The sequence below is a fragment of the Sorex araneus genome, chromosome 4 (genome assembly GCF_027595985.1).
Source record: "Sorex araneus isolate mSorAra2 chromosome 4, mSorAra2.pri, whole genome shotgun sequence".
NCBI classification, from domain to species: Eukaryota; Metazoa; Chordata; class Mammalia; order Eulipotyphla; family Soricidae; genus Sorex; species Sorex araneus.
This window is the reverse complement of record NC_073305.1, coordinates 36979294-36993115: the sequence shown is the minus strand read 5'-3', so window position 1 is coordinate 36993115 and position 13822 is coordinate 36979294. Positions and strand designations below refer to the sequence as shown.

The window sequence follows — 13822 nt, the reverse complement described above, 5'->3', positions numbered from 1 at the left end:
TCCCCACCTGCCAGTTAAATGGGCGACAGCCAGGGGCTCACAGAACCCAGCCAACTGGCTGGCCTGGGCAGCTAGTGGATGTCTAATTGTCAGCTTTTGAGCTTCTGCTTTAGGAATGTCTGAGAGAAAGAGAGAAAACCAGAAATCTCCTTGGGGGGCTGGAGTGATAGCACAGCGGGTAGGGCGTTTGCCTTGCATGAGGCCGACCCGCGTTCCATTCCCAGCATCCTATACGGTCCACCGAGCACTGCCAGGAGTGATTCCTGAGTACAGAGTCAAGAGCAACCCCTGTGCATCGCCGGTTTTTATGTCAACCCCCCCCCAAAAAAAAGCTCCATGGGGCCCAGAGGTGGCTGGACTGTGGGTACCTTCCAGCCCTGGCGCTGGGGGATTGAACTGAGGACTTGGCCCCAGGGGTCCCTTGCAGAGATGACTTTAATGGCCCCCACCAGCAAAGCCAGGTCAGGGACTCCCCAGCCCAAGCCTCACGCGGGACCTGAACGGCTGCGGCAAGAACTGAGGCAGGAGCACCGCCGAGTCCAGGGAGGTACAGGAAGACCCTGAACAGACCAGGTAGCTCCTGGGAGAAAAGTCAGCAGTGGCGGCTGGGAAGCTCACAGGGTCTTTCCAGGGAGATGAGCGCGTTTAACGTTCCTGCGGGGCGGTGGTCAGACAGGGGGCTGCATTCATTACGATTCAGCCAACTGGGAGCCTGCACTTGGTTCGCTTTGCCGTGTGTGTGCGACCTCAGCTCAAAGGAGTGTTAGGAGCAGGGGGATGCGCATTTGGTTATCCCTGATACTCTGTTGGCATGGGATTATTTTTATGGGGGCAATGGTCAGGGGTCACACCTGGAGGCTCCCTTTTGGCTCTTTGCTCAGGTCACTCTGTGCCGAGGGGACCCTAGGGGCTGCTGGCCCTCTAACCTGGCCCAGTCACATGCAAGGCTAGTGCCCTGCCCGCTGTACTACCTCTGGCATAGATTTTGACTGTTGGTGGACAGGTTTATCTCCCTCAGGGGGCTCCCAAGCCCCCAGCATTTGCAGAATTTCTTAAGCTTTTTCCACTCGTGACCTCTTTTCACCTGAGAAATTCATGTTTGGGCCGGTGGGCGTGGGAATGGGGTTGGGCCGACCGCCGGCAGTGCTCAGGGCTTACTCCTTTACTCCTGTGTCTGTGCCCAGGGGTCACCACTCCTGGTGGCGCTCTGGGAATTGAGCCAGGGTGAGCCATATGCAAGGCAAGAGCCTCACTTCCTGTACTCTCTCTCTCTCTCTGAACTCAAGAAATTTTTATGCCATCGTAGCTCTAAAGATGTATGAAACAATCTACACATCAAGCCTTCACGGGTGATCCGCAGGATACTATCTGTAAAGCAAGTTTATTTAAAGTTTCACCAGGGCAGGAGCCACAGCTCTCTGGGCTGGAGCACATGTGCCTGGAGTCCCAGGTTTGATCCCCGGCACCACCTGATGCTCCCAGCTCCACCAGGAGTAACCCCCTGATCACTGAGCTGGGAGTAGCCCCCTAGCACCACTGTGTTGTGGCCCCCAAACCCCAACCTCCCAAAATGAAAACCAAAAAAATGTTGCATGACCCCGTGTGGGCCTGTGACTCTCAGCTTGAGGAGCGAGGCTGTGCTGTGGTGGAGGCTTCCCTGTGTGTCGGATACTCTCTGGGCGTATGTCTGTGACTCGGGGTACACAGTAGGTGCCTCATAAATGCCCCTGTTGCCATAGCGTCAGTGACAGTCCCCTGCAGTCTTGTTCCTGGCCAGCATGGATCAGAATGAGTTGGGAGAAACTGGGCTGGAGAGACTAAGGGTGCCCCTCGGGTGGGTTGGGTGGCAGGCGAGTGGCGGGGGGAGGGGGGTATTGGGGAGGGCAGGGAATGACCTTCTGATGTCTCTGACTTGATTGTATATCTGTGTGGCTGTTGAGGGTCCAGGTCTGGGACAGAAGTGCCCTGGGGTGAGCATGCAGGCTCTGGGGTCAGAGTTATTCTGGGGGCCCAGGGCTTCATCTGGTAGCTCAGTGCCCCCACCTCCCACCCCCCAGCACATCGAAGCGCCCTGTGCATGGGGGCAGTAAAGGATGTGGCAGGAAAGCCTCAGGTTTGGGGGATGAAGGAGTCACGTGCCCCAGTGGAGGTGCCCCTAATGTCGCAGTCCCCAGGCCTGGCACCAAAATGCTGCTCATCGGTTTCCCCGGAGAAGGAGCCAGTCCTGACTCTGGGGGCAGATGAGATGCAGAAGCCGGGTGGGCCTTGCGCTGAATCCAGGACTCGGGCCAAAGGTGTCCCTTCGCGGCTCTCCCCTCTTCTCCTACTCAGCCTGCTCCCAGGGACCCCAGTGTCCCTGTCTGAGGAATCACTACAGTCTAGCCAATGGCAGGGGCGGGGGGCGGGGAGCCGGGGGAGGGTTTCCTATTAGCTGAGTCCTGAGTGCTGGAATAAATGAGATGCAAATGTATGTAAATGAGGGCATCCCCGGCAGCGCTTCGGGCTGAGCTGGGGTGGGCGCCTTTGCCTCCTCCTCCAGAAGGAAGGAGGGTAATTCTGAAGGACTTTCCCAGATTGCTGGGGGCGGTGGTGCCCCCGCCCCACCCACCCCCGCCCCCCTGGATCCACTCCCCTCCCCTAAGCCCAGGCTCAGATGGGATAGGGTTAATGCCCGCGCGCACTCCGCGCACTCCGCTGGCTCGGTGCAGCCTCTGAGGAGCAGAGCCGCGGGGAGCTGGTTCGCTGAGGCCCCGAGCAAGGACCAGCCTGTGTGCCTTTGATCTGGGAGCAAGGCCCTGAAAGCCGGGCCGCCACCGCACCAGCTGGTGCCCCCACTGAGCCTTTGTCCAAGTGGTTACCCCGGAGCGCCCAGGGCCTCTGCTGATAATTGCCGGGGCTGGAGGGCTGGCCCGAAACATGCCCTCGGCCCCTCCCTCCCCCTCCCCTTCCTCTGGGCGGGCCTCCCAACCTGTGGCTGCTGCCTCCACCACGGCCACCGGCCACCCACAGCCGCTGCCAGAGGCCCAGCTGGCCGCTCTCTGATCCACTGAGCACACTGCACCTTCTACCCAGCCACACCCCCCTGCACTCCTCCCCGTTTCCTGCTCCCTACCCCACCCCCAGGTCCCCTGAGGTCCAGTCCCAGAGCAGGTGGAGCTCTGTAATACATCCAAGAGCGTAGAAGTCAGGCTGCAGATGCAAGTCACCTACGCAGCTGTAAAGGTCCTACTGGCCAGGTCTTTTTTTTTTTTTTAAATAAGCAAGAAAGGAAACTGGTGAAATTAATTAATTCCGACATATTTTATGGGATCCCTGATAGCCAAGATATTGCATGCTTGAATTGTGGTCAAGATTTTAGAAGTTGTGAGGGTGGGAGCAATATAGTACAGCAGTCAGAGCACCTGCCTTGCACAGGGCTGACCCGGCATCAATCCCTGGCACCCCACATAATCCCCCTGACAAGTACCTCCGGGAGTGGTCCCTGAGCACAGAGCCAGGAGTAAGCACCGCAGGGTGCGACCCCCCCCCCAAAAAAGCAAAAACAATAACAACCACCAAAATAGGTTTTGGAAGTTCATGGTGAAATAGTTGATCTTCACACACTGAGCCTTCAGAATCTATGTGGGTTTCACAACTGCCAGTCTGCGTTTGGCACGAACCACACTGCAGGTATCACTGGTCACGTGTGCGGGGTGGCTGCCCCAATGGACAGGGCACCTGCTTGCACAGAGGGAGGCCCGGAGGGAGGAGGAAGAGGAGGAGGAGGCTAGTAGGGTCAGCTCAGCTTTTGTTGGGGGTCGGCTGGAGGGTCCCAAGTGTGCGTCCGACAATGAGCCTTGTATTGCAGTGCTTACACTCTCCTGGGTTCCAGAAAGCAGGAACTGTATCCTCCCCTCTTCCAGGATGACCGCAGGGGTCCCACAGAGGGTGGCCTGGGCACTTGCGAGCAGGGTCACGGCCCCGGGAAGAGGAAGTTGTTTTTCACTGATCCCTCCTTGCACCAAGGAGACCACCGAGGCCCCTCTGCAGGGCTGGGCAGGGCTTGGGGTATGACATGCCTGGGACACAGAGAAGGGAAGGGCCACCAGCCAGGCAGGGCCGGTGCGGGATGCCAGGAAGGCTTCTCAGAGAAGGGGGCCTCCGCGCTGGAGCTGGGGGGCGAAAGCCATCACAGCAGTGACCACCACGACCCCAGCCCTGGGCATCCTTTAATGTCTGCGAGGTGAACACACACAGAGCAATGTAACATAAACTCCCTCCGTGCAGCCCTGGGACCGCAGGCGACAGACGGGGAGATGGAGGAAGGGAAGCGCCCGTGGGTGTGCCCCAAACACAGTCTGTAACAGGGAGTCAGGCCCAGCTTCCAACAGGTCGTCTCACTTCCAGGCCTCAGCTCACCCCTGCCCCCTGCCCTACAGGGAACTGGGCCGCCCGGCCTGGAGGTGGGATAGGACGTGGGGGGGGGGGACCCTCTGGTGCATGCAGGCCACTTTCTGTCCAGGCCCGCTCAGCCAGGCTGAATGGGAGTGTCCTGGCCAACTGCCCTGGGGTCTCTTGACTGCTGACTTTTCCTCCCCCCCCACCCCCGCATCCCCCAGGGCGCCCGTCAGTTTGGGTTCCAGCACGGTGCAGGGAAGGGAAGTCTCCTTGACTGGCTCTCAGGCTGGTCTGACCTGTGACTTCCCCCGCAGAGATGGGACCTAGGTCTGATGGCTCCAACAGGAGTGAAGTCGCTCTCTGCCTGACCCTCCGCCTTGGGGCGGAGCCCTGTGAAGGTACCCACGCCTGCCCCTCAGCCGCCTGCTTCAGGATGAAGGGACAGCAGAGGGCAGTGCCAAGCCTTCAGGCCCAGGGCAGGGGGGGTGCCCCAGCTGAGGTCACCAGACCTCCTGCAGGGAGAGGAAACTCACCTAGATTTTCTTGGAAGCCTGGGAACCGCTTCCTCAAAGCACTTTGCATAAATTTACATGGCGAAGGATATTCTTTGCATGTTGAGGTGTCTTTTTTTTTTTTTGGCAAGCCTTGATTCCTAGGCAACCAAAATGCCAGCCAGCCCCTGGTGTGGGCCTGCCTTGGGAGACCCAGAAGGGAATCCCCGGAGGGCCTGGGCTGGAGTCCAGGGTCCCCAGAACCCCCAGTGCTGTTCTCATGATGGAGCCTGAAGGGTCTCCCAGGAAGCACCAGTCTTAGGGTAGCCAATCCTGGGGGCCTGGAGTGTCTCTCCCAGCCTTCACTTTAGAGGGGCTTCAGGCTGCTGGGGTCCATGGCTTGTGTGCGGGGTGGCACCCAGCATTGATGGAATATGCAGTGTGCCCTGCAAGCTCAGGAGAACCTTCCAGAAAGGCCACAAAGGAGTTGGTGCAGAGGGGTTCAGTCTAAGTTCTCTCCCCGCCACGTGGCAGCTCCTCACTGGTGGGCCACCCAGGCCAGAGACCGGGGAGGTGATCCTGCCTTAGAAAGAGACTTTCCTGCAGTTTGGGGAGCTCAGACCCCACCCCTCACCCCACTGCATATCTTTAGACATCAGAGCCACAAGGGGGATGGGCTGAGGGGGCGCTTAGCATCACTGCCCAAGGAAGGGGAAATGGTGGGGGTTTCAGAGAAGGAGTCCTAGTAGGGGTGGGTGATTGAGGAGAGGCACTGTGGGGTGACTACTGAGGTACCAGGGAAGGGTGAGGGGATGCCTGGGCCAGGGAGTGGGGGTGACCCCCCCCCGTGGGGTGGAGAAAGGAGGAAGATGACAGGCAGACCACAGGGTCCCTGCAGAGCAAGGAGACCTGCCCCCGGCCTGTGGTAGGGAGTCCTGAGGCTCAGTGGGGATGCATCCCAGGGCCCCAAGTCAGGAAGAACCACGTTGAAAAAGCGCATTCACAGTTGACACCCACCAACTTGCACGGGCCAGCAGAACTCAGCGAGAAATTCCTCGGGTACCAGGAGCTAAACTCAGAACCGGATGGACTTGCGGGTCTCTAGAGCTCCAGCGAAGCCCACAGAACTGGGTACTGGCCCGAGGAGGATGTGCTGGAAGGAGTCCCCTTGCCCCCATCGCCTGCCCTGGATGCAACTGTGGGGGGCTCCAGCGGGGGAACTGGCCTGGGTGAGAGGAGAGAGAAGCGGAGCGCAGGCACCTACCAGAGTTATTTTGGTCTGGGGGCAAATTCGGCTCCTCTGAAGGCAGGAGACTGCCCCGTCCCCTTCTCTTCTCCCCTCACCCGTCCCCAGGCAGCAGCAGGTGCTCCCAGAGAAAGGTGGGGGTCTGATTTGGGGCTCAGGGCGCTGATGGGCCTGAGCCCTGTGCCCCCCGCTCCCCTGGCACCACCGGAAACCAGGCAGCCAGGGCTCATCCCGGGGGGCCTGGGCAGGGCGTGGGCCCCGAGCTGCCGAGGGCAGGGCAGGGCCAGGTGCTGAGAGCAGAACAGGGTGAAGCCAGCCTGCACCTCCCCGGGAGGGGAGCGCCCGCGGCACCCAGGGACAAAGGGCACTTCTGGCTGGTTTACTTTGGAACCTGAGGCGCCCGGCCGCTGGGGAGCCGGGTGCTTCACCTGCAGTCTGCTTCCCCAGACCCGCAAGCCTCGGGGTTCGAGGGCTCCACTGGAAGCCAGCTGGGGCAACTCCCTCCTGGGCCTGCAGGACCCCTGCGCGGGGTCTCCTTTAGTGACCTGCACGGCATGCGACGTTTCTAGCGCCGGATCTGGTAGGCCCTGGGGTTCCAAGCAGCTGCGGGTTTTCGAGATATTGCCGGTCTCGGCAATGCCCGCTGCGTTCCCGGGCCGGCGGCAGGACAGTCACAGTCCAGGGCTGGCGACTCCATCTCTGGCCCCCCTGGGAGCTGGAGGAAAGGTTGCAGTGCTGCCGCAGCTCACGAGAATGAGGTGTCGTTTGTCCCTTCCCCCAGCCCCAGTTCCTTTTCCATCAACCCAGGGGGTGTGCGAGGGACAGTGAAAACTAGCAGAGCTCATGGCTGCTGCCGGCCATCAGGCCGTACTGTAGAGCGAGGGGGGACTCAATGAACAGCCAAGTCAGGGGACCCGGGTACTTCTCCATCTGGGTGCTGGTTACCAGCAGTATTGAGTTTGTGGAAATCTGTCCACCAGGACGCTTAGCATATGCTCACCAATCTGTACACAGAGGGTTGATTTTAGTACAGTGTTTTCTAAAAACACCTTTAAGTGAGCAAATGTATATGCAGGTAGGAGCCTGTGCACATGGGTGCATGCACATATGGATGCACTTGTGCACACAGATGCCCCCAAACTGGCGCCTGTGCACATACACAGAGATGCATACACACGGGCACGCCACACCCGAACACACACACACACACACACATGCACACACATGCACACATGCATATACACACCCATGCACACGCACATGCACCCACACATACAAACACAGGTGCACCACACAGAGATGTGCACGTGTACGCAGACACACACACCCAGGTGCGCGTGTGCACGCAGACACACACATACGGGTGCGCTTTGCCCTGGTCCTCGTGCCCTTGCACACAGACGCATGCCCTTTCCCCATCCCTGGAGTCTCTACGGGGCCTGGGGCGTCCCCGTATCTCCAGAACCCTCGCAGGAGCGCAGACACAGGTGGAGACGGGATCTTTGTCTCAGTAGCGGACACGACGGTTAGGAAATCATTCCGAGCCAAAGATTTGGAGACTCCGCAGTTGCCTCTCCACGGAGAGCACCGCAGGAAAAGGGAGAGCTGCCTGCCCAGGGCTGCTGACATCCCGCCCGGGCTTTTATTTTCCTCTTAATCAAAAGAATAATGACTCTATCCCTTTGTAAAAATAAAATAATAGTAATAATAGACCGTCATAAATCATTCAGGCAATGAATAAAATCACAAAGAGGGAAGTTTAAAACGGCCCAGTTTCCCCCCAGCGGAGGGAAGGAAATCCCCGTTATCTGTTGGCAAGCAGCTCTGCCGACGTGTGTCTTTGTTCCAGGGGACTGGCTCCTTCAAAGCAGGAGCCTACTCCCTCACCTGCTATTTTTAACAGAGATGTTCCTTTCACTTCCCTTTGGGGGTGGGGGGAGATAAAGACCCCCCCACCGCCCTGCCAGGAGGTGTTTCCCGAAGCCTGGGTCCTGGGACCTCCCTCCGAAGCCTCCTCTCTGCATTCCGGGCTGCGCTTCCCCCGGGGACACTTGCCCTTTGGGGGCCTGGTGGAGGTGTTGTGTTTGCACCGTGTTTACCTGTCACTTGGCCAGGTGCCTGCTACAGAGCAGCCGCACAGTGCTCGAGACGGGGGCCTTCCGCCCGTCCTGTGTATACCCAGGGGGCTAGTGCTCCCGCCTCGGTGCAGGGGGAGGGGGGGCGCGGTCAGGGGTGACAGACTTCACAAGCATGAGAATCAGCCCTCGCTGGCCGGTGGCTGACCGGAAGGGACTCGGCCCTGGCAGACATCTCCAACAGGTGTTCCCTGCCCTCTTGAGCTGGTGCCGGCCATTCCCGGTTTGATGTGGTCACTGATGTCCCCACCTCCCGGGGCTGTCTCAGCCTGGAGCCATGCGCCCCACATCCTGTTTTTTGGTGGCACATTCTTCGACCTCCCCGTCATAGGCAGGTCGGGGATAGCAGGAGGCCGCTGGATGATCTCCTCGCTGGGCATCTCGTGGACATCCTGCCTGGACAGCCCAGCCACCGGGGGCGTCCCCATTTTTAGTTCTGCTGACGATTGAAATCAGCCCTGGTGTCTGGAGATTTGGATGGGAGAGAAGGGGCGTGCAGGGGGCCTGGGGGGTGTTCCCTGAGACCCTCTCAGCAAGCTCTGCTGCCAGTTCTGGGACCCCAGCACCTAGACGGCAGCTCCAGAGATGCTCCCCAATGGTTTCCAACCACCCCCCCCCCCATTTTCCTGCGTCTCTTTCAACCAGCGCCCTGTGACTTGCCAAATGTTGGCACCTCTGCACCCCCAGGTCTTATCTGGGTGCTTGTCCCTCCTGCTGAGGGGAAACCAGGTGGCGCGCTCGCCAGCTGCGGCTTGAAGAGCAGCCCAGCTTGAGGGCTAATGCTGGCAGTGCCCCAGGCTGGCCCAGGTGGGCACGGATGCGCTTGGTGAAGAAGCAGAAGGAACTTCAGGTGTCCACGCCCCCCATTTCCGTCCTTGCCTTTAGTGTCCGCCCCCTCTGGTGGTTCTCAGGCACCAGCCCTGCCTGGGCTCAAGGCTGGAAGGGGCCGGGCCAGACCCTGTCCCACGGCGGGTCACTCAGCCCGGAGTGTCTGGCTGCTAGTCACGGCGTCTGTCTCCAAGGGTTGCCAAGTAGGCAAAGGAACCTGCCCTGCTGGGGCCAGGGGTGTGTTAGCCCCTGGACAGTGCTGGATAGCCCCCACGCCTGCCCCCATCCCCTCCCTTCCTCACTGGGATGGGAAAGGAGGAGTGAGCCCCCCAAGCGCCCCCCAAAGCCTGCAGGCACTCGGTCTATCAGGCAGAGAAGTGGGGTGGGGCATGGTCCCGGGGTCCACAAGCATCTTTGCAAACGTGCCCTTCCCCTACCACCCGCCCCTGTTCCGACCCTCCCGCACGGGCCTGCATCTGCCTTTCTGCTCCCCTGCAGGCTGCGTGAGGCCGGCCCGTGCCCCGGAAGCAGGATGAGAAGATGGCGCACCTCCTGGTACCTCGGGGCACCAGCAGCTTCCGCAGGTTCACCCGGGAGTCCCTGGCGGCCATCGAGAAGCGCATGGCGGAGAAGCAGGCCCGCGGCTCGGCCACCCTGCAGGAGAGCCGCGACGCGCTGCCGGAGGAGGAGGCTCCCCGGCCCCAGCTGGACCTGCAGGCCTCCAAAAAGCTGCCGGATCTCTATGGCAACCCGCCCCGAGAGCTCATCGGGGAGCCCCTGGAGGACCTGGACCCCTTCTACAGCACCCAAAAGGTGACGGCCGCCCCCGCACCCACCCACCCGCGTGTCCAGCCGGCTTCCCCTCGAGCGAGCGGGCGGGAGAGGGCAGGGCCTCCATGGGGCTCCCCTCGGATTGGGGTGCCGGGGGGAGGGGGGAGGTGAGTCATGGGCGATCTGTATTCCAGTCACCTTCATTTGGGGAGTTCCGGAATGAAAGGCCTGGATGTGCCGCTGGAGGTGGCTCGGGGAGGAGGGAGGGAGAGCAGCTGTCGGCCTGAGTCCTCGCCTGCGGGAGGGGGCGCCCCTTCCTGGGGACTGGAATCACCCCTCTGACTGCTGTGTACCCAGGCTGTGTGCATGCCCTGGAGTCGGGCATGGTCCCACCCTGAGAAGCCATACCCTCCGCCCCCCCCCCCCCCCCGCTCCCCACTCCCTACCTGCCCCTGCCCCTAAACTTGCTGGGCATGTGGTCGCGCCTGGTGGTCTGGGCTGGTGGGGGTCTGCAGCACCTGGGCGCTGGCAGTGGGACCGAGACAGCCTGTGGGGGCAACATGGGGAGGAGCTGATCTGCCCAGTGGTCCGTCTCGGAGGGTGGTGGTACTCAGCTGCCTCCTGCCTCCCGCCGCAGGCGTGCATTTCTCCCTGGGACTTAGGACCCAGTGCTCGGGCTGCTCACGAGGGCCCCCCTCCCAGAAGGTCTGCCTCCAGGGAGTGGGGAGGCTGCTGGCTTTGCCGCTGCCAGGGCCCAGGAGGTGGGTGAACCGTGCGCGGGAGCAAGTGTGGTGCCCATGGTTCATGGGGCCGCCGTGTGTCCTCGGAGGTGCAGATCCCGGAGCCCAGGGCCATGTGTGTGCATCTGCGTGAGTGGGGGTGAGGGACAGCCCCTGGGCTCTGTGTCCAGGGGGGAGACAAGCATAGGGACGGGCCTAGCTCCCTGCATCTGCTTGCTGGGCTCGGGCGTCCTGTTCAGGATGTTGGGATTGGCCTGAGATGGGGAGGGCCGGGGGTGGGGGGGTGTAGGCAGGTCTCTGTCATGGCCGGTCAGAGGTGGGCATTAGCACTGGGGTTGGAGGGGCTGGGGAGATGGCGCAATGGCCAGGGCTCCTCCCCCGGCACCACGTGGTCCTGACATCTTTGAGAGTGGCCCCCGCCCCCACGAGAAGAATTAGGGCCAGATGATGGGGAGGAAACTCAAAGAGGTGGAGCAGATGCCCAGAGTGTGCAAGACCCTAAGGTCGGGCCCCCTCAACATTGGCTGTAGCTCTGGTAATCCCCCCAGCACTGAGCCCCTGGACCACACCTGCAGGTTGAGTATCACTAGGAATGACCCTGGGTGCACCCCCCAACACTAACACCACCAACACCCTATAAAATAAAAAGCCCTGGGGCTGGGGCTCGAGAGAAGTCGAGGGTTCAGGGATAGTGGGGTTGCTGTTTGCTGGGGCAGGAAGAGTCCAGGCGGAATGGGTCAGGACTGCGCCGGGCTTCGGGCACTGGTGAGTTTCCTGAGCCTGAGTTAAGCCTGTGAAAGGTTGCGGACATGCTTTTGTCCCTGTGTCCTACAATACATGACCTGCGGCTCAGGCAGGAGTCTGGCCTCTAAACGTCCATCTCTCTCACTGACCCCTGGCCACACTGCCTGCCTTCCCCTGGGGACACGAGTCCCCACCACCGAGATTGTAGCCCTGATCTGCAGCCCAGGTTAAACAGAGGCTGGTCCTGCTGGGCCCCAGAGCCAGGCTCCCCAGCCATGCCCACGCACCGGGGCAGGTGGGTTGGCAGCAATCAGCACGGGCTACATCTGGCCAACACTCACACTGGCCTTGCAGGCAGCTCACCCCCAGGCCCCACGGTGCTGGGTGGACACTGTCCTGGGAACTCAGAGCCAGGGTCCCCCCTGGAGTGGCTCAGGATGCCACCACAAGAAGACAGTCGGTCATCACTAAGGTGGACAAGCATGGGCTGCCAAGGTAGCTGCTGCCCGGGACTCCAGGGGACAGGACCCCCATGGGGGCCTCTCCCTGCCTGCTTCCACCACCATCCCCGATCCTCAGCATGGTGGGGCCCTCACTCCCCAGTGTGGGAGGGGCTGGCCAGGGAAGAAGGGGTGGTCTTTAGGGTGGGCACCCACTGGATCCTGGCCTGTGCTGTCCCCACAGCTGGACTAAGATGAGAAAGGACCCCTCCTTGTTGGGAATAGAATTTTGAGCCTCACTGAAATCCCACCCAGCCTAACATTGCCCTGAACTCAACCCCATCCCCACCCCCACCCCCACCCCCGACCAGGGTCCAGCCTCCCTTTCTCCCCTCTCAGGCCCTCTCCCCTTCGGTCCAGGGCTCTAGGGCTCTGAGTCAGCAGCCCCTCCCCCCAGCTCTCTCCCCAGGAGAACCTGGGGGCTGTCACCCCGACCTAAAGCAGCTCTCTGCCCACAGACCTTCATCGTGCTGAACAAAGGCAAGACCATCTTCCGCTTCAGTGCCACCAACGCCTTGTATGTGCTCAGCCCCTTCCACCCGATCCGGAGAGCGGCCGTGAAGATTCTGGTGCATTCATATCCTTTGTGCTCAGCCCCTGCTGTGTGGGCCCTCCATGCTGGGGACGGGGTGATGGACCGGGCATATGGCTGAGTGATTGGATTCCGGGTTTGGGGTTCCCGCCCAGTGGCAGGTCCTTGGACTTGTGGTGGGCATATCGCCTGGAGGTTGTGGGGAAGATGCTTCAGAGGACTGCTGTGTGGACTTCGCAGGGTTCAGTCTGGCACCTCCTTCCTCCTCCCCCCAAATAATGTCACTGTCACTGTCACTCCCGTTGTTTATCGATTTGCTCGAGCGGGCACCAGTAACGTCTCCATGGTGAGACTTGTTGTTACTGTTTTTGGCAAATCAAATACGCCACGGGTAGCGTGCCAGGCTCTGCCGTGGGGGCGGGATACTCTCGGTAGCTTGTTGGGCTCTCCGAGAGGGGCAGAGGAATCGAACCTGGGTCGGCCTCCTGCAAGGCAAAAGCCCTACCTGCTGTGCTATTGTTCCATCCCCACCCCCATCCCCAATAATAGACTCTTGCATTCTACCTCCAGAACATGCTGAATCAGCCTCATTTTAACAAGAGTTCGTGTGACGGGTTCGTTCAAGAAACCCTGCCCTGGGGTCTCAAGGGAGCGGAAGGATGGCCAATCAGTGGCCCTCGGCTCTGATCTTGCATCCTAAAGTCCCCTACCTCTGTGCCCAGTGGGGTGCCTTTCCCGCCCACTTGCCTGCACCTCGAGCAGGGGAGAACATGCTCCCCGGTAGAGGGGTCTCACGTGGCGTCTTTTCCAGGGAGGCACCTCGCATCTGATGAGGTGTTGACCAAGTGTGTCTCCAGTCACTCTGAGTGGTGCAGGGACATCAAACTGCCGTCGGGCCTGTGAGGTGTCCTGGGGCCCTCACAGTGCTGGCGGGGCGGGGGCTAGGGCGGGGGCAACTGACTCAGGCTCGCTCGGAGGCCAGGCTCTAGAAGGATGGGCCTGAGGTGGGGGGACAGGTGTATGTTTCTGCAGCTTCTGTCTGGTGATGGCTCAGGAATGTGATGGTGACCCAACTGCTGGGGTGAGGATGACGGGCTGGCTTGATGAAATGGATCAGGTCCCTCTCTCTTCCCTGCTCTGGACGGACCTTTCCTGGGGCCAGGGCCAAGACCTCCCCACTCCCCTCCAGGCAGGCCCTGAGGCTTCAGAGCTGCTCAGGGCCTTTGCCTGTGTAGCTGGGAGGAAGGGTGTTCCTGCCCGAGCCCCAGTGCCCGGTAGTAGTTGGGGGAGGGAGGGAACTCAGTACTGAGTTTGCTGTCTGCATGAGGATGCGCCATGTGTCTGCATGCAGGTGACTGAGCACCTGCTGCCCCCAGCCACCCCCACCCATGGCCCTCAGGAGTGGACAGACACCATGGACAGGGGAGTCTGCCGCTCACTGCTGCATCTTGCTCTTGG

At 60.9% G+C, this 13822-nt stretch overlaps 1 protein-coding gene across 6 annotated transcripts in view; it reads left to right on the top strand.

Annotated features, from left to right (window-relative positions):
• Nucleotides 1-13822, top strand: part of SCN5A (sodium voltage-gated channel alpha subunit 5) — a 103433-nt gene that overhangs the window by 6408 nt on the left and 83203 nt on the right. For all 6 annotated transcript variants that reach the window (XM_055136166.1, XM_004614569.3, XM_004614564.3 and 3 more), the window contains exons 2-3: nucleotides 9576-9890; nucleotides 12291-12409. In XM_055136166.1, the coding sequence (XP_054992141.1) occupies nucleotides 9618-9890; nucleotides 12291-12409 (392 nt within the window). In that variant the 5' untranslated portion in view covers nucleotides 9576-9617. The remainder of the gene's footprint in view (nucleotides 1-9575; nucleotides 9891-12290; nucleotides 12410-13822) is intronic.